Genomic DNA, 18,657 nt, shown 5'->3' with positions numbered 1-18,657 from the left:
TCCAGCTTTGCCATTTGTCTAATTATACGTCATGGCTGTAATATATGCTACGATAATAAAGAGCCTAGAACCTAAAATATGACTTAAAAGCAGCCAAAGTACTACCAAAAGACCTTTAGATGATGGCCAACAACTCTAAATTCATAACCATCATGATTTATAAATAATTAAATACATACATAAAGCACATACACGTGTGTGTGTGGGGGGAGGCTGACCTTAAAGAAAATTGTAAATAAATTAAAATTAAAGAGTGATTTGCAATCAGATTTGGTCTATTAAAAATTTTAATGAGCCCATTTATTAAAGGAAAATCAACAAATTTCATCAATCTTTCCACTTTATTTTTTAAAACATTGGTAATTAAAAAAAAGTTAATTCTTGATACACAATCCTTGGGTTTAGGTCACTTATGAGGTGCTAAAAAAAAGTTTTGAGATTTTATTCTGAAATTTTCAGAGCGGAAGTAGCTCCGGCTGTTCATACTTAGCTTACCATCGGTCACAAAAAACTGCGAAACCAAGGAGAAGGACAGCGCCCCGAATAACTGTAAACCTCTGCTAACTGTCCGCAGCATCTCACTGGGAATGGGACTCCGGTTGTGCCTTTCAGGTTGTTGGACATTAATAAAGAGGTAGGGGGCAGCTTTTGTTTTATTCCCCAAGGTCACAAGAGCTCTGACCAATTTTCTTAACATGGACATAAGTCCGGCGGACGTGAAGTTGCTTCGCTGGGATGTTGTCCAGATAATGTCCCCCTACCAGCGGACTGTGTCCTATCGTCCCCCTCTGGTGCTGGTTTGGGTGTTTGAGGTGATCGTGGAAAGGGAAAGCGGGCACTGGGGGTCCTTGTGTGGACGGGAGTGGACTTTTGTGGCCTCCTAGCTGGGCTGGGGTGGGATAAGGACGGAAAACAAAAGTCTGGCACCGAGACGCCGCTCAAGTTTGCGGCTTGAGCTCCATCCTTCGCTGTTAGCTCAAGTAAAGACTCACTGCTGCGATGTGTGAAGCTTGTTTATCCGTCTCAGTGGCCTGCTGCTGCTGCACGGTAAACCTAATCCAGTAATCTGGAATAGAGGTGGCTGCATTTCATTGTAACACCACTTCCCCTTCTCCTCCTCCTCCTCTTCCTCCTAAAAAAGACCCAAAGTATGGATGAACACTCATGTTTACCCTGGCGAGCTCACATAGACTCATACCTCATGATTAAAACAGAAGTAATCATAAAAAAGAAAATAGAAAAATTTCAAATATCCTTCTGGTAATTTGGCATGCCTCATAATTAAAAGACAAAATTAAATAAGTGATAATCACAGCTAAACTATTTGGATTATACATCAAAAATGCCCAAATTCCTTATTTAGTGTCTAGTTTTATTTAAATTATTTTCAGGCACAAGTCTGAACATATTTTTGTCATTTATTCATCATTTCAGTTAGAAAAATACCTGGGTTTAAAATTCAAATCAGTAAAACTTTATTGGATCCCTGATTGGTGTTTCAAACCAGAGCTACTGATAAATGTAAAAATCCCGTATTGATGTCATATAATCTTCTTTTTCCTCACAAAAACTGATTTTTGTTGCTTGAACAACTTCCTGACCATGCACACGCTGCATTACAGCCTTTCTGCTTTTACAAACTCCAGTCTTGTGAGGTGTTTGTGAACAGTGAGCTCATTGTTCACGCTGCTCCATGGAGAGGATTAATCCGGCTAACGACCTCTAATGTAAGGAGAGGGATGAAAGCACGTCTAACAGAGAGGAAACGGTGCTATTAGTCCTCATAATGATCAAGTGTAACCGAGGACGTGATCTAAGTTTAAAGGGGTGGAGATTTTTTTTCTTCTTCTTGTGACAATTTTAAGAGTTTTTGCAGAAGGTGGTCTTCGGTGGGGGCGTTTTTTTTAATAGGTGAAAAGCCGTTACAGCACCTTCTTTTTACTGTACTCTTAACTTGACCAGCATCTTTTAATCCCCTCCAGGGTGCAACTGAGATTAGCGGTTTAAACTGGACCCCTGATGGACCCCAGAGTCCACATCCTCGCCGCGAGGCGGGATTCCGTAGGAGAGCAGCAGAATAATCTCATATCAGCAGAGTTTTTCTAACGTCAAACCACGATCTGTGTGTTTTGTGTCTCCGTAACTCCAGCAGGTGGAGCACCTCTCTCCTATCTGTCATAATGGCACACATTTCTCAACAATGCAGAGCAGATGTCACCGCTGCTCAGTCCTGTTGGGCCTTCTGCTTGACAGATTTGGTTTGGTTTAAATCCGTAATCTGTGTTGTGAGTGGATTATTAGCTCACGCACGACCCTCTCTTGTTGTGGTTTCCCCTGACTGCTGCTGCCTTCAGGTCTGAGTGTTGGAGACGGTTGGATTTTAAACTTTTTTTTTTTTTTACATCCTCTTTGCTCCACGTAGGGATGGTTTTATATTCTTGGACCAAACTCGAGTGGAGAATTTCCTGTTGTAGTCGGCCATGAGACTTCCTGTATGGTGCTGGATGTGGAGGCACAGAGGGGGTGGAGAGCCAGGGAAGGAAAGGGAAAGAAAAGCACAGGCAGACTGAACTCAATGCTGCTGTCAGCGGTGACTGCTGTGGTTTGATGTCGTCTCGGACTTTTACCAAAGCGGTCAGGCTTCTGATGATCGCAGCTGCAGTGTCAGGTGTAGACAGGTATGAGGAAAAGTGGACAGTTGTAGCGTCTGATTATTTGCTTTCTTGTGTAATTGTAGGACATGAAGCCTCGGAGCTGCTCACGACCCTCCAAGCATGCAGTGATAGTATTTCTCCACTCAGCAGGTGAGTAGCATTCCTTCTGCCTCTCGCTCGGTCGTCTCGGCTCTTCGGCCGCAAATTTTTAAAGAAATAAATCACAAACTCTTTATCGGAGTAGATAATGCTCTCAACGCTTCCCTCTTCCTTCCCCAGCTCAGTTTGATCCATGAGAAACGTGCCTTGTAAGGAAGCAGGATGTTCACTGGCTCCACCAAGCTGCCACCCACTAAAACCCCGCAGCCCGAGCGGCTGGACGAGGTCTACACCGCCTTACGTAGAGGCCTGCAGTGAGTAAACACGACCGTAGCTGTCTGCATTGATCCTCAGAAGGATGTCCGCCTTCGTGGATAAACATGGGGTGTTCCTGTTGTCAGGTCGTACCTGCAGGTCCACCAGCTGGAGCTGGACACTCTGGGGCAGCAGATCAGAGAAAACAAGAAGAACAGCCGCCTGGTGAGAACTCTTGCCAGTCAAACCAGTGGCACCAGTCCTGGCCATGATGGCACGGGCGTGATGTTTTTTTATTTATTTAATGCTGACCGTTTTTAAATCTGTGTCTGCAGGGGTCTTTGTATGAGTTGGATAAGGTGAGTCACTCATTTATTGGGCTCATGTTATCATTGAAACCTGTGTTTAAAATAACATGTCGTCCTTTTATAGCAAGTCAAAGCCATAGAGAGGTTCATGCGACGTTTGGAGTTCCACCTGAGCAAGGTGGGTTTGTTTATGTGCTGTAAATAATAAAATAAATGGATTGAATTGGAAAATAAATGAAAGGCGACGGTTCTTTAATTTTACAGAAAAACAGTCGTCACTATCATAGCTTAAAAAAACAAACACTTACTTTTACCTGCAAAAAATTAAATAAACCCTTAAAAAAAGAAAAGTAAATTTTCATGAAACGGACAAAAACGCAAGTGAAAACAGTGTGTTGTTTTTTTTTAAAGTGAATATGATCATTTTCTTTGATCTGATACAAAGGACTCATTAGCAACAGATATTTATTATACCACAAAAAAAACTTGTGTCACGTGATTTTTCCAGGTTGAGGAGCTGTACGACGCTTACTGCATTCAGCGGCGACTGCGTGACGGAGCGAGTAAGATGGTGGCAGCGTTCAACTCCGCCACCGGCAGCAAGGAGGCTCGGGAGAGTCTGAGCGAAGCCAATAAAGGTTACAGGGAATATACAGAGGCAAGTGGCTGACCCAAGGTCAGCAAGTCTTTAAAGAGCAAGTCAACCCCTACCAGAGTCTAACTCCACTCCCACTTCATGTTTGAAAAATTCAACAAATGCTGTTGCCTGGCAGACCGAGAGGGCGGGGCCGCTAACAAATACACACACACAGGCTCACAACATCAATGTGACATCATAATGTACCAGTTTACATCATAGCATACCTCTTAGCCAATAGCGGTGGCAGATTTAAATTAGAATATAGTGCAGAGTTTATTACCTGACAACGGCACAACACTGCCAGTTTTAGGCAGAATATTTAAATTTTAACTAAAATGCACTGAAGTGCCAAATTATTGACGACACGTGTCTGCAGCACGATTAGACACTCGTTTATTTAGTTTATCAGCAAAAAAAAGTTTATTTGGGGGTGACTTGCTCTTTAACTGAATGTGTGGACAGAAACTCTGGGTCCAGTCTTCTGTGGTTCTGTCTCTTTTTAGAAGTTTTACAGAGAAAACGCAGCATGATGGTAGCGGCTGATACTTGCCTTTGTCACTGATTCGCTGCACTTTGTGCAAATACATTTAAGGGTGTGGAACATTCATTTAATCAATACATTTGCAATGGTCTCTAGTAGGAACGAATGCCTTGTAACTCGTACTCAGGGGAAAAAACACCAGTGCACCAGTTTTGGGAACTAGAAGTGAGCCACATCACAGCTGAGCTTCAGGCGGCAGGTTTTGGAGTCTTATTTCCTGATATTTGGAAATCTCGCCTCAGTTGGATAACCTCAACGTGACTCTACCACTGACTTGCAGCATGAATGTTTTATCTCCACAAATAACACAAACCTGAAGGAGTTCTGCTATGTGGTGGGGTTGCTAATGCTAACTGTTAGCTTCTATTAGCCAAGACGTTCTCTGCTGTTTCCGGGACGCTAAACCAACAACAGCCGTTCCCGCCACGAGTCACGTTGGTTAAGTCCATGAACGTTATGTGACAGTGTGACGTAGATATGTCAGAATCTTCTAATCCTAGAGTTTCACCGTCTGTTTTCTATCAGAAGCTAATGCAGGAGATAGGTGTAGGAGACTATTTTTATGTTCTGCCTGCAAGACAATCAGTATGATCGATTATAATCAGAAATAATCATTAAAATGTTTTTTCAGTGTTCCACACTTTTAATGGTTTTAAAGACGGCTTAAAGATCTAATGATTCATATTGTTAAGTGAAGTGTTGAAGTGCCAGTGTGATGGAAGGTCTGAACCGGTCTCTCTTTTGGTTTCTGCAGCACATGTGCTCCCTGGAGGGCGAGCTGGAGAGCCAGATGGGAGAGTTTCATGTCAAGATGAAGGGTGAGTCTCAGCAAATCTGTAACTTCCTGTTGGCCGCACGCACGCTTTATTAGTCTAGTTCTCATTTCTTTTTTTATCTTCAATGCCTCAGGCTTGGCCGGATTCGCACGACTGTGTGCTGGTGATCAGTATGAGGTAAAGGCCTGCAAACAGAAGCTCACACAGTAGACTCCCTTTTTGTTTTGCTTTCTTATCTTTTGGACAATTTTTGGCCCCGTCAGGTCCTCATGCGTTACGGCCGTCAGCGCTGGAGGCTACGAGGCCGGGTGGAAGTCAGCAACAAGCAGATGTGGGACAGCGAGGAGTTTACGTTCCTTCCTCTCATCACAGAACTTTTGTCAATAAAGGTAAAGAAATCAGATTGTTACTAAAAATAAAAAGTTCTAGTCAAAGGAAAACCGTAAAAGGGCCTTTTTAACATTTCAGATAATGGTAGACTGAAAATATGCCTCATAGGTGCAAAAGTAATTAAATGCAGACAACAAGAAGTGAAATATTATGCTAAAGCTTAACGTTTGAATTTGATATGACTGCTTTTCTGATTCTAAAACCCAGTGAGAACCAGACATCAGCTTCTTGTGCTATATTCTGTTCACTTGGGCTTGTTTTTAATAATTTTTTTGATAATGATTTTGATTTGTAATCTTTGAATCTGTTATTTTCTGTCATTTATTTTAAGACATTTGTCAACATTGTTTAATTTACTTTTGAACTAATGCATATTTTCACGTTTATGAGGTCAAACCTGGGTCAAACTAATCTTTAAAGCTAAAAATAAATAAATAAAATTAGCTAATGTAATAAAGAAAAACTTCATGTTTTATTTTCAGCACGTTTAAATCTGAGTGAGAAACTGGTTTGATCGTCATAAGCACATGAAATCTCAGAAATTGCCGCCTTCTACCCAGTGTTTGACCTGAAGTTCACTATCTGAGCTGTGTTGGTGTAACTGTCCTGTTGGATTTGAATCTGTTGTTTTTATACACTTGATGTCCTAAATGACCCGGGAAGAGTAGCTAACGCAGTAGCTAATGGGGATCAGAACAAATAAATGAATCGCATCACACCAAAAAAAACTGGATCTTATGAAGTTCAGGAAACATGAGCTGAATAAAATATTTTAGACTAAATTACCATCAAAAATGGCTAATGGGAAAAACTTTAAAGGACTTTTGTTCCTTTTCTGATAAGTTCATAGCAGCATGGCTAACGGATCACGGTTAAAGGTGTGGAACACTGAAAAAAAAATTTATTCATATTTTTTATTATAATCAGTCACAGTGACTTTTTCATGCAGGCTGAACATGAAAATAGTCGCCTACATAGACGGTGAAACATTTGGTTCAGAAAAGTCTGACCGATCTGCATCCCGCTGTCGCTTAACATTCATGGACTCGCCCATCTTGGCTCGCGACGGGGAAGGCTGTTGGTGATTTAGAGTCCAGGAAACTGCAGAGAACATCTCGACTCCCAGAAGCTAACTGTTAGCATTAGCAAGTCCACCACATGGCAGAACTTGAGGATTTGTTTTATTTATGGAGATAAAACATTCATGTTGCAGAGCAAACAGAGTCAGTGGCAGAGTTATGTTGCTGTTAGCCAATCAGAGGAAAGATGTCCAAATATCAGGAAATAAGTCTCCAATTCCTGTCTGAAGCTCAACTCTGATGTGGCTCACTTCTAGTTTTTGAAACTGGTGCACCAGTATTTCCTACTAGAGACTGCAAATGCATTGATTAAATGATTGAACATTTTCAGAAAAAACGGTTGTTGCTAAAAGTATTTTCTAGCATCATAGAAGTGAACGAGTCTTAGGAGAAGAGAGGAGGGTGACTTATTTTAACAGTTGGAAAGTGAACTGGAGAAATCTGCTGGAAAAGCCTTTTCATCACCAAACTGATAAAATAAGGGAGAGAGAACAGATCCTCCCTATCCAACGTTTGGTTGATCTCCATCAGCCTCATGCAGAATGGTAAGTCAGAGCCAGTATGGCTAATTTCGTGCTTGCTTTTTAAAGCAGAAGACATTATTTGGCAGCAGTCAGAGAAACTGAAGTGGCTCCACCATCCAAATGATTTTTTTTTAATCAAAGATCCAGATTTTTAAAGCAGAAAACAAACTATAGGAAGTGTTGCTTCCTGTGATTGTAAAGCAGGAGCAGCAGACTGTCCTCCTAGTGAGATAACACACATTTTAGCTCGTTATCGGTCCACATTTAAATAAGACGCCCAGAAGCCTGCATTTGTGGTCAGATGCTCCAGATAATCATCTGTTGCTGAACGGTTTCTGCTCGACTGCGTCTCAGAGGTTTGCTTGTTTTGGTCGCCAAGGTGACGGAGCTGAAGAGCCTGGCTAATCACGTGGTGGTGGGCAGCGTGTCCTGTGAAATGCTCGATCTGTTCTGCCCGCTCCCGCAGACGCTTGCTGTAGACATCAACGACCTGGGGACGGTCAAACTGAACCTGGAGGTCACCTGGAGGTCATACACACACCCCTCTTGATTTATCTTTACCTGATATTTTTCTGATCATTCAATCTTTACTCTGTTGCTTTTCCTTTTCAGTCCGTTTGATAAGGATGACCAGACGTCCTCCGCCAGTACTGTTTCCAAGCGGCTGCTGTCCAATCAGAGCCCTCCTGACACGCCGTCCATGCGAGAGCAGGTCTTCTACGTGAGTAGCTCTAAAGGATGTCTTTATTTTCTATTAAAATCAACACAACCGCATGTTTTTGTTCTTTATCTCACTGATTTCTGTCGTTACTGTCACTCCACTGGCCCGTTGTGTTCCAGCTGCTCCCCAGTTGTTTAGCGTGTAGCGGTAGCTCTGACGTGTGTCACACAGGGTTGTGTGTTCGGGCGTGTGGTTGTGGGACTCCTCGTGGGAGGAGAGTGAACGGGAGCAGCGGAGGCTTGTGTGGTGGCAGCAGCATGTTTGAGCGCACCTGTGGTCCTTGTAGCTGTTTGATAGTGGTTGAGTAGCAATTTGTCCCTCCTCTTCCTCACACCAACGAAGAGCGTCCCTCGCTACGGGCCCAGGCAGAGCCGCTCAGTGATGGAGGCTTTCCCAGGCATGGCGGCATCTTTACGTCGGGAATTCGGCCGCACGACGTCCCGGTTTATCTCATCACAGCCGGTGTGTTGGGGCGTAGCTGTAGTTTGGTTTTTAGCAAAAATCATTTAAAAGCAGTCAACAAGTAGGAGTTTTGAAATGATTTCAGTTGACCTCCGATCAAAATCTGATTGTGATGAAATTATAATCTTAAAATGCAAGAAAAAAAGTTTTTTTTTTTTTTATTTCGTGCCTGAGGAGTCGAGGATTTGATAACAAACATGGTGACGGTGTTTCTCTTCCTCTGCAGTCCCTGCTGAAGCGTCAGGGGGAGATGGAGAACGGGACCGTCTGGTCCAACTCCTCTGAGTCATCCGATGACTCCTCCAGCCCGGCGTTGGCTCATCACACTCAGAGGCTGACGGCCTCCAACTTGCTGCAGACAGCTCCCACCACTCAGCTGTCACTCACACCCAGCAAGTCCAGCGTGTCAACGCCGTCGCTCTCGTCCAACCAGGAGGAGGACGAGACCGAAGGTGGGGACGTTTTCACACAGGCGGAGGCAGTGCCCAACGGGCACCTGCAGACTTCCTGCTCTCACAGCCCGGCTGCAGAGAGCAGCTCAGACTGTGCTGGGACTGACGGGGCTTCCGTCCAATCAGAAGAAATCTCTGAAAGCCCCTGTCCTGACAGGACCACTGCAGCTCTGGGGCTGTTGGCTGATGAATTGTCAGCAGAGGAGCAAGAAGCAGAAACAGAAGGGGACACTATCGATGTTTCAGAGGGACACCAGGAGGAACAAAACAAATCCTATCAGTCTGTTCAGGAGTCAAAACAAACGGAGAATGTCCCAACGGTGGGCTGAAACCAAAATCCTCTCGTGTGACGTCTCGTGTGTGGACTCTGCTTTTTATTAAACTCCTGCTTTCATTGCTCCTCCTCAGGTCTCTTTCCCCACGTCAGCCAGTTTCACTCAGGAAGTGGAGACTGCCCTGGAAAGTTTCGACTTTCTCAACTATTCCGATCTAGAAGAAGAGGACGAGGAGGAAGATGAACCACAGCAGGGGAGCGACAAAGATAAAGAAGAACATGGTGAAAAACGTGAAGAGGACCAAAATAAAACAGAGGAGAAAATGGAAGAAGAGCAGCAGATTGTGGAGAATCTTTACTCTGAGGGGAGGTCAGCGTCAACAGGATTCAAATATTTACAGTTTTTTTTTTTTTATTGTGATGAATCTGCAGTTAATTAAATGATAAAACTGAAGAAGACGAACAGATGATGTAAAGTTCTTGTCTCTCAGCAGTGATGAGGAGGAAGCTGATGGTCTGGAGTTCCTTATGGAAGCTCCAGAGGGATTTAGGAATTCAGATGAGGACCGTTTATCTGAATCACAGGTAAACACACACGTTAAATCTGCTCATATTCGTGTCATGTTTCAGACTTCCAGTGATAATCCTTGGTTTGTTTGTTTTGGAAAAGGAATCAAACATTGAAGATGTTCAGGACTTGAGTCAGGTGGAAATTCCAGAGGATAAAGCTGAGCGACTCGAGGAGCAGCGAGACGGTGAGGAGAGTCGGTAAACGGATGTGGCAGCTGTTATGGAGTGAGACATTTCCTTTGACCAGCTTTTGATGTTTTCAGATGAGGAACCCTCACAGGATCAGCAGGAGTCTCCTCCCTCTCCCAGCTAGTTCGCTACTACAGTTTCCATCTGTGGAACCACGACTGATCCATTCGTCCCTGACGTTCCAGTGCCATCGCTATCCATTTCCCCCCACACTGCCGAAATGGAGGCCTTTAGCTTGTCCCAGTCGCCGCTCAGACAAACAAACTCCTCCATCTCGGTGGAGCTTGTGCTCGTTTTTGCCTTGTTTACGTAGAAAGATAAACCCGGAGGCTCCTGCACCTGGATGAAAACACACACCGCATCATGACGCCCGGGTTCAAGTGGGAAACCACTGGAGTTTACACGTTCTTTCTGCTCCTGTCATCTTAAAAATTCAGTGTCCAAAACATTTCAGGAACAGATCCAAGCGGCCTTGTGTTAACATTTATTAGTGCATTCTCTTTTTTTATATATTTTACAGAGACACACCAAGTTGCTTTAGCAGGCTTAGAGGAAAGCTCCGTGTTGGTGGATGTGAAATCCTTCTGAGGTCACTGTTAAATCAGCCTGGAGCTCTTTTAACGTCAGAGGAAAGACTCCCAACATGTGATGTTTGTCCCAGGACAAGAACTCATTTCCCAAAGCAGGAATGTTCCCTGAAAACAAAGATTATCTCTTATTTTTAAATCATTTCAGTCCAATCTGCTTCAGCCTCCAAAATGAATGGATACGTCCTCTAAAAAAACATCTGGAGCTTGTTTTTTTTACAGACATAAAACCATTTGCAGTGTGGAACTATATTTAAACCTGCATGTGTAGCTGTCTCATGCTGCCAGCATGTCTGTATTAATAAATAAATAAACTTAAATGATCAGTTTCAGTGTGTAAGCTAGGAGCCGCTCCAAAAAAAAAAAGCCACTCGGACTGTATCTGTGTCCAAAAGCTGCCTCTCGGGGGCGCTGTAGTCTCATTGATGTGCTTTAACGCGTTTCTTCAGAAAAAAAAAAGCCTCTTCACTCAGAAAGTGCCTCAAGTGACAGATGTTTAGGTTTGACGTGCCACGGCTGGACGGATCCGGTGGGCGACGACAGTGTTTATTTTCTGAATCACTTTAAGAGTGTGCAAAATAAAGAGATATTTACTGTTTCATATTAAGAATTGTATATGTCCTGAAAATGTTCAAATGTTTAAGTTCAGAAATGTTTAAACTTTATAAAGGTTTCTTTAAAAGTAAATGCGTCTCTGTCGTATCTGGTTACATCAGGATGATCGGAGAACTTCTGAGTGTTGCTGCTGCTTTTTTAATTATTACAGAAAAGTTGGGTTTTAAATGACGAAAAGACATTTTATTTGTGTTCATTCACATTAATAAAAACTGCATAGGTGATCTTACTTGTATTCAGGAATAAAAGTGTAAACTACCAGCAGACATGGCTAAAACCAAGCAAACCTTCCATGAACGTGAGAAAGTTAAACCAACAACATAAAACCACAGTGCAAGTCATCCCCATTAATGCTTGGAATATTGACCCTAATCTGGTAAACTGGTGTGTTTACCAACATGTAACTTTTTAGCTCACTGGTATAATGCAAAATACAAGTGTAGATAAAACATCAGATCACAGCAAAACCTTCCAGTTGTCATCTTGTGGCTTCATTTCTGCAAAAAAGAATAAATGAAGTTAAGTTCCCATGAAGGAAATTAAATGTTTTGGTTAATTTGTTAGAACTATGTCCTCCTTTCTTTTTCCTCCCTTCCTCAGACAACTTTTTTTTATTCTGGCTAAAAGAATGAAATGAAACTTAAGCTCATTTTGGTTCATTACCATGGCAACAGACCAGCTATAAAAGGTAAACACGTGTAAAAGCACCAGTTAATCATCAATCTTATCTTAGACAGAGGTCAAAGGTCAAACCTTCTATTTTCTAAAGTATGGCCTGTATTTGATAAAGTGCCTTCTAGAGTCCTGGAAACCCCCCAAAGGCATCTTACAACACAGTCAGTCATTCACACAGAGTAGCCACAGCTGCCCTGGGGCTGCCGAGCACTGGCACCACCGGTCCCTCCGACCACCACCAGCAGACAAGGGGGGTTAAGTGTCTTGCCCAAAGACACAATGACAGCAACAGACTGAGCAACCAGCAACCTTCCAATTACGTGGCGAGCACTTAACTCCTGTGCCATCGTCGCCCCAAGAATTTCAAAATAATTCAAGTTACAGGACAAGTAAGTGTCAGAATGATTTATTAATCGATTCTAATATCTATAATAGTTATTGGGTTTGTTTATTGGGTGTAAAAATATTTTTAAATGACCAGAGACATCTAGAAAACGTTTGATTATTAAACAAATATATATTTATGTGTCCAGGCAGACGATTCTATGATTATGCTCTTTTCATGATCCATCCATTCATTTTCATCCGCTTATCCGGAGTCGGGTCGCGGGGGCAGTAGCTTAAGGCGAGAGGCCCAGACTTCCCTCTCCCCAGCCACTTGGGCCAGCTCTTCTGGGGAAATCCCAAGGTGTTCCCTGGCCAGGTGAGAGACATAGTCCCTCCACCGTGTCCTGGGTCTACCTTTGGGTCTCCTCCCGGTTGGACGTGCCCGGAAAACCTCACCAGGGAGGCGTCCAGGAGGCATCCTGACCAGATGCCCGAACCACCTCATCTGGCTCCTCTCGATGTGGAGGAGCAGCGGGTCTACTCCGAGCCCCTCCCGAATGACCGAGCTTCTCACCCTATCTCTAAGGGAGAGCCCAGCCACTCTTCGGAGAAAACTCATTTCGGCCGCTTGTATCCATGATCTCATTCTTTCGGTCACTACCCAAAGCTCATGACCATAGGTGAGGGTAGGAACGTAGACAGACCGGTAAATCGAGAGCTTCGCCTTCTGACTCAGGTCTCCCTTCACCACTACAGACCGGTACAACGCCCGCATCACTGCAGATACAGCACCAATCCGCCTGTCGATCTCACGCTCCAGCTTTCCCTCACTCGTGAACAAGACCCCGAGATACTTAAACTCCTCCACTTTTCATCATGCTTGTAAAAAAATTTTCTTTCTGCAAAAACAAAATTCAACTGAGCATCGGCGTTAACTAGTTGTGTGTCATTAACTAAACATCTACAGCTGAGCTTAATTAAGCCTGATAACTGAAATGTAAGCTGGATATAATTCTGCTCTGCAGTGCAGGTGTGCTCAGGTGCGTGTGAAGGTATCTGAGGTGCAGAGGGGGGTGTCCTCACCTACAAAGCCAACGGCAGCTCCACGGCCCCCCCCAGCTGATGTAAAGCAGTACTTAGTCCAACCTTCAGCTCTGAGTAGTCGGGCTGTTCTGTGTACTGCAGGGACATCACTGCTGTCAGGTAGGTTTGAAATGCTCCTGCAGAACACACACACACACACACACACATCAGCTAACAGCACACTTTTAAGTTACAAGCAATAGCACTTAAACTCACTGGACACTTTCTTCTTCCCAAAGCAAAGGCTCAGCAAGGCTTTCACATCTTCCATGTACCTGCATTGAAATGTTTTTAAGTATTTTAAACTTTGTCCCATTCCAGAGCAAACGTTATTAGCTGTAGGATGCTGAGTAATAACAATGCTGATGAACTCTCTTCACCTGCGTTTCTGGGTGGCCACCTGCTGCGGTTGGGTCAGTTCAGACCACGGCAGCTTCCCTGTGTGCCAGTGCAGCATGCAATAACCCAGAGACTGCAAGTCGCTGCGCCGAGACGGAGCTATAAAACACACACACACACACACACACACACACACACACACACACACACACACACACACACACACACACACACACACACACACACACACAATGTCCACAATTTACAGTCATCCATGTAAACACCACCAACAAAACTCAAACTGCACACATCAGTTCTAAAGGTCTAACAGGCAGAATATTTTTGGACACAAAAACAGGAATAAATCAGCTTCAGAAGGGAAAAATAAAGCTGATTTTGTCATTGTTGCCAAACGGACAGATGGGAGTGTGGGCAGGAAAGAAATTATCTGGCAATGCGTGGACGCCGACATTTGTGATTATTAGATGAAACTGGAGTGAAGGTTTTTCATTTGCAGAGAAAAACAAAACAAAAACCATACCGGCTCCTTTGTGAGCATCCAGGCTGATAAACTCCACGCTGCCTTCATGTGGTGTTCTGCTGCCGTCACGATACTCGACATGCTTCCCTCCAGGACAGAACCTGAAGGCGTGGCAGTACCCTACCAGGTACACCTGTCAACACACACACACACACATGCGTATGCACGCGCACACACAATACAAAAACAAAAGTACTAAAACAAACATTTCATTAAGAAATACATTTCAGAAAGCAGAGCAAAAAAATAACAAATTATATCAAACTAAAATATTTTCCCCTCAGAACATCTCTCACCTCTGATTTGGCTCCAGGTTTGATGTAAACGTTTTCTGCGTTAACGTCAGCGTGAACGTACTCATTTGAATGAATGAACTGCAGCACGTCCAGCTGAAAGGACGAAGAGATGCCACGTTTAACCAGGAGAGCCGAGTCAAACCCGTCAGACGATGAAACACTCACTATTCTGCAGGCGAGCTGAAGAACAACTTTCTCGGATAGAGGCTCGTTTTGCTCCTCGATGACAGAGTGGAGAGAGCGTCCCATGTTGGGGAAAATTAGAAACCTTCATCGACAGAAAAATGAGAAATCGGACTCAAAGTAAAATGTTTTCATTTGATGTAAACAGATTCAATTTGCACCTGTAGGAATCTGCATGAAGACCAAAACCAACGCAGGTGGGAATCCCCAGAAAATCCATCTTGTTCTGTTTGATCCATTTGTCCACTAGAGAGAGAAGATGTCTTGTAAAATTAGTCCCGACACGTGTTCTCTGTAAAGGCTTCTATTGTCTGACTCCTCTTTTTATGTCAGATTCATTTACCTGACGTTGACGCAGACCCAGTTTTCTGATCTTAAAGGAAAACTTACCAGAAGCAGGTTTCGCAGCTCTCTGCAGAAAATTCTGCTCGTTGAAGATTCTTCCATCTTTAGCTCCCTAAAACAAACCAGATCTAAAATATATCAATTCTGTAAAATGGAGAACTAAATAAGAAGAGGTCATACATCCACCTTAATGGCCCCTCACCCACAGGGTAGCAACTCTCCATCGTGTTTTTGGTACTCACCAGTTTGAGGATGTGATCCGATTCTTTCAAACTGGGCTGCGAAACTAAAAAAAGAACCAAAACAATCGGTTTAAATAACAAGTTCCTTTTCTTGATTTTTTTTTTGTTTCGAACAGCAACTGAAAATCTCAGAGTCTCACCTTCATACAGGAGTTCTGTGGTGCTCTGAGTAGACAGCTTGATCAGCTTCCACTTGTTCCCCATCGTGTCCGTCACCTCCTCGCCTTCCTGCAGCGGCTCCACCGTGGGCGCGTGCTTCGCCTTCTTGGCTTTGCCCCTCCCTGTTGTTTCATGATCAAACACCAGAAAAGACCCGTAGAAAACCAAATTCAAACCGATTCTATTTAACTTTTTTCATTTATCTAAAGATTTAATTAAGTGGGAACTTGTGTCCTAAAATGTAGCTGCACCTGAAAGATTATGTTGATTGAAAAGTTCCCAGGTGTGCATGATCCAGGCTGTATTTAAAAAGTATTGTATTTTATGTAGGTAGGGGTGGATGACTAGGACGGCTGACGCTCACCTTTTGAAGGAGACTTGGAGATCGGTGAGGAAACTGATCCATCCGCAGTCGACACTTCAGTTATCACACCTGTTTTATCCTCTCCTGCTTCCTTCTTAGCAGGACTGCGAGCCTTCACCTTTCCTCTGACTACACAAAGATCGAACAAGGATTAAAGAAAGAAATATCACACTAAGATGAGACTGTTAGGTTTTTATTGATTGTGCTGAGTAAGTAGAATTCATCTCACCAGAACGAGGGGATTTTACAACAGAGGGCTCCACCACCTGGACATTCACCATGCTCAACTTTAAAGGAGACCCGTGAACGTCACAACTCTCATCTATCGATACAAAACAAGGCCTCTAAATTAGCATGCACAACTTAATCTAAATGTAATTGCTGATTAGACATTAGTGGTAACATTCTTCCAGAAAGGCAGCCGTCCTTTTTCAACATCTCAATGATTGTTTTATTTACTTTCTGTCTTGTCATTTCCAGCGGGATGAGTGGAGGGCACCGCGAGTGGAGAAGCATCCTGGATGCTGAATTTAACAGCTTTTTCCAGGCGCAGGGAGTTACGGTTTTTTCTCAGTGCAGGACGAGGAGAAACTGAGGTCGAAGTGATGCAGTCTGAAAAATTAACACATTTATTACCACGTTTAAGTAAAACAAGCCGTTAGAAAAGGTTTCAGCTTTGTTTCCTGTAGACTTACAGCTTGTGCTTGAAGCAGGGCTCGTTTTGTCTACGACCGTGTCTACCGCCGCTGCTTCGTCCTTTAAAAAGTCCGCTGAAGTTGGGAGTTCAGGTTCATCAGCAGAAACAGGAAGTTTTATCCCGCACGAAGGGCAAAATTTAAAATCTGGCTGCAGCTTGGTCCCACACTGAGGGCAAAAATGGAAAGGCATTCTGAAAGAAAAGGCGAAGATAGTTCCATTGTCAATTCAAACTGTATGAAACAGAGGGTGAAATGAGACAATGTTCATTCAGGACCATGGAGCTAAAACATGTTACACCAATCTGAAAAATGATAAAAATGTGTGACCATCTAATGCAAGACACTGTGATGCACAAACTGAGCAATATTGCACAAAAGCAGGTCATTTATGCAAGCAGGAATAAATAGAATAGTGGAATGTCTGATAGATGGAAGAGAGACAACAATGATTTTCTCTGCTGTCTTCAATATCGGCTGCAATTTCATGCAGTGTGATTACCAAATCAGACAGTGGTGAAACTGCTAAAAGTGTACTCAACAGTCCCTCTGTAACAGGATGCAAGTATGGGTGGTGGGAGATGAGCTTTCCTCATCTTTTGCAGGAATTAGACAATGTTGAGCTTTCTTAGTTGGCAGCTGGTGATGTGTGTCCAGGTGAGATCCTGTCAGGTAGGCACCAAGGAACTTGGTGCTTTTGACTATCTCCACCATTGAGCCTTTGATGATAAGTGTCAAGTGATCACTCCTTGTCTTCTTAAATTCAACAACCATCACTTTTGTTTTATCTACTGTACATGTAGAGACAAGTTGTTGGCTTAGTACCACTCTGTTAACCGCTGAACCTCCTCCATGAGTGCTGACTTGTTGCAAATCAGTCCCACCACAGTTGTGTCATTTGCAAACTTTACGTGGTCTACAGTTGTGAGTCAGCAGCAGAGTGTACAATAATGGATTCAGTGTTGTGGAACTGTTCCCAATCCTGAGGTCTGTTGGACAGGAAACCCATAATTCTGTTGCAGAGGGAGGTGTTCAGTCCAAGCAACTAATAATAGTAATAGCTACTTTTTGCTCACTTATCCTGTAGACACAGGAAAATAAAAACTTAAAGAGTTAACATCAAAACATGGAAGGTAATGCCCAAACTGTCTGTATACAGTAACGAGAGGGTTTTGTAGTGAGTACTTTTAACGTTTGTTTCCACTAAAGCAAGTCATTCGTCAGGCCTGTTGCCAAGGAGGAGCTCAGACACAACAGGAAAACACTGCAGCATACTTTGATAAACAAAACCTAATTTGATGTTAATTTGCATAAATGATCTGAACGTGACTGATTCATTGCGTTTGTTTCATTTTGAGCGAGATAAGGGTTTAAATTTTAACAAAATACATCTGATGTGAGCGTCCACACAGAATAAAGCATGTAAATACCGAGATGTGATTAAAATAATCAAACTACTGCTACATAAAAAATGTCGTTTTGTTTTAGTGAATAAAAGTACTTTATTTTATATTCAGCTACAATCTTAGAATCACATCAGATACAGAGCTAGTACCTTCATATTTACTTTAACGAATTTGCCGTTCTCCAGGACTAAACTATATTTAAACTGACCACGTTAGCCAAGTCGACATAAAAATCTGTTAGCTTGTTTATTTTAGACAAAAACTTCGGCTCGTTGTCGCGTTTTTCAGACATAATTTACAGTAAAAACTTCTGCCTGATTCATAACATATGTTCTGAAAACTACACTTTTTTTTAAGAGAAAAAACTTTCAATACCTTAAAAACGCCTCCGTTGTTTTGGTTCAGTGATACTTCTTCGCTGCATCAACAGTTGACGGCCTTTACCTGTAACTGAAGTGCTGCCCCCTGCAGGACATTACAGCATCATACAGGTAGCCCAACTAGGGAAACGCCGCTTTTATTTTTTTAATTTCCGTTTGTTATTTACATAAAAAGTGATTTAACAAAAAGACGCATTTGAAGAGAAGGCAAAGACTTGAAATAAAACTGGAAAGCAGACATAAAAAACCTTATTAAATATTAAAGCCAGTTAACTGTTCTTTTTCTGTTGTGAACATTATTGTAAAAACAAATTCTTATTCATGGATTTAGTATTATGTGTCTAATAGTAATTCAGAAAAGTTTTAAACAGAGTGAGGTGATGAAGCAGTTTGATTAGACAAATTACAAAAGGAGCTTGATTACACTAAAGACTGATCCAAGTGTTCACATAAATAGAATTTATTTATTTTGGACATATAACTTAC

General features: G+C 42.8%; 2 protein-coding genes and 1 long non-coding RNA gene across 4 annotated transcripts; 2 read left to right on the top strand and 1 right to left on the bottom strand.

Moving 5' to 3' along the window:
* Positions 1-498: 498 nt before the first annotated feature.
* Positions 499-10,847, top strand: LOC107381391 (rho family-interacting cell polarization regulator 1). Of its 2 annotated transcripts, none has more exons than XM_015953023.3 (17): positions 499-634; positions 2,738-2,804; positions 2,934-3,067; positions 3,155-3,233; positions 3,344-3,367; positions 3,441-3,494; positions 3,825-3,974; positions 5,252-5,315; positions 5,407-5,450; positions 5,537-5,662; positions 7,646-7,794; positions 7,879-7,987; positions 8,676-9,221; positions 9,310-9,545; positions 9,670-9,760; positions 9,846-9,930; positions 10,009-10,847. In XM_015953023.3, exons 3-17 carry the CDS (start codon positions 2,976-2,978, stop codon positions 10,056-10,058), a joined length of 1,899 nt encoding a protein of 632 aa, XP_015808509.3. In that variant the 5' UTR covers positions 499-634; positions 2,738-2,804; positions 2,934-2,975; the 3' UTR covers positions 10,059-10,847. The 2 variants fall into 2 exon arrangements, with proteins under 2 accessions (XP_015808509.3, XP_015808508.3); XM_015953022.3 differs by having other exon boundaries at positions 9,667-9,760.
* A 450-nt stretch (positions 10,848-11,297) lies between these two features.
* Positions 11,298-18,265, bottom strand: vrk3 (VRK serine/threonine kinase 3). Its single transcript, XM_015953028.3, has 16 exons — positions 18,167-18,265; positions 16,386-16,579; positions 16,150-16,302; positions 15,920-16,012; positions 15,691-15,819; positions 15,308-15,448; positions 15,168-15,211; positions 14,971-15,037; positions 14,742-14,826; positions 14,563-14,665; positions 14,398-14,490; positions 14,102-14,234; positions 13,602-13,719; positions 13,438-13,496; positions 13,222-13,358; positions 11,298-11,633 (listed from the first exon to the last, which is right to left on the bottom strand). The coding sequence occupies exons 2-15, from the start codon at positions 16,576-16,578 to the stop codon at positions 13,222-13,224; spliced, it is 1,548 nt and encodes a 515-aa protein (XP_015808514.3). The 5' UTR covers position 16,579; positions 18,167-18,265; the 3' UTR covers positions 11,298-11,633.
* LOC139071818 (uncharacterized) lies at positions 12,066-13,341 on the top strand. The gene is made up of 2 exons (XR_011521639.1): positions 12,066-12,200; positions 13,164-13,341. It is a non-coding gene; the product is annotated as an uncharacterized lncRNA (long non-coding RNA).
* Positions 18,266-18,657: the final 392 nt, after the last annotated feature.

This window comes from Nothobranchius furzeri, chromosome 9, assembly GCF_043380555.1.
Source record: "Nothobranchius furzeri strain GRZ-AD chromosome 9, NfurGRZ-RIMD1, whole genome shotgun sequence".
NCBI classification, from domain to species: domain Eukaryota; kingdom Metazoa; phylum Chordata; class Actinopteri; order Cyprinodontiformes; family Nothobranchiidae; genus Nothobranchius; species Nothobranchius furzeri.
Note: the sequence above shows the minus strand (reverse complement) of the source record. Positions and strands in the feature narration are given on the sequence as shown.

Excerpts from the sequence above, each read along its gene's own strand:
- LOC107381391 (XM_015953022.3), top strand. The coding sequence starts at position 2,976 with ATGTTCACTGGCTCCACCAAGCTGCCACCCACTAAAACCCCGCAGCCC. Across the intron at positions 3,068-3,154 it reads GCCTTACGTAGAGGCCTGCA|GTCGTACCTGCAGGTCCACC; the intron begins GTGAGTAAACAC and ends TCCTGTTGTCAG. Across the intron at positions 5,316-5,406 it reads GTTTCATGTCAAGATGAAGG|GCTTGGCCGGATTCGCACGA; the intron begins GTGAGTCTCAGC and ends TCAATGCCTCAG.
- vrk3 (XM_015953028.3), bottom strand. The coding sequence starts at position 16,578 with ATGCCTTTCCATTTTTGCCCTCAGTGTGGGACCAAGCTGCAGCCAGAT. Across the intron at positions 15,212-15,307 it reads CACAGAACTCCTGTATGAAG|TTTCGCAGCCCAGTTTGAAA; the intron begins GTGAGACTCTGA and ends TTCTTTTTTTAG. Across the intron at positions 13,359-13,437 it reads TGGGAAGAAGAAAGTGTCCA|GAGCATTTCAAACCTACCTG; the intron begins GTGAGTTTAAGT and ends TGTGTTCTGCAG.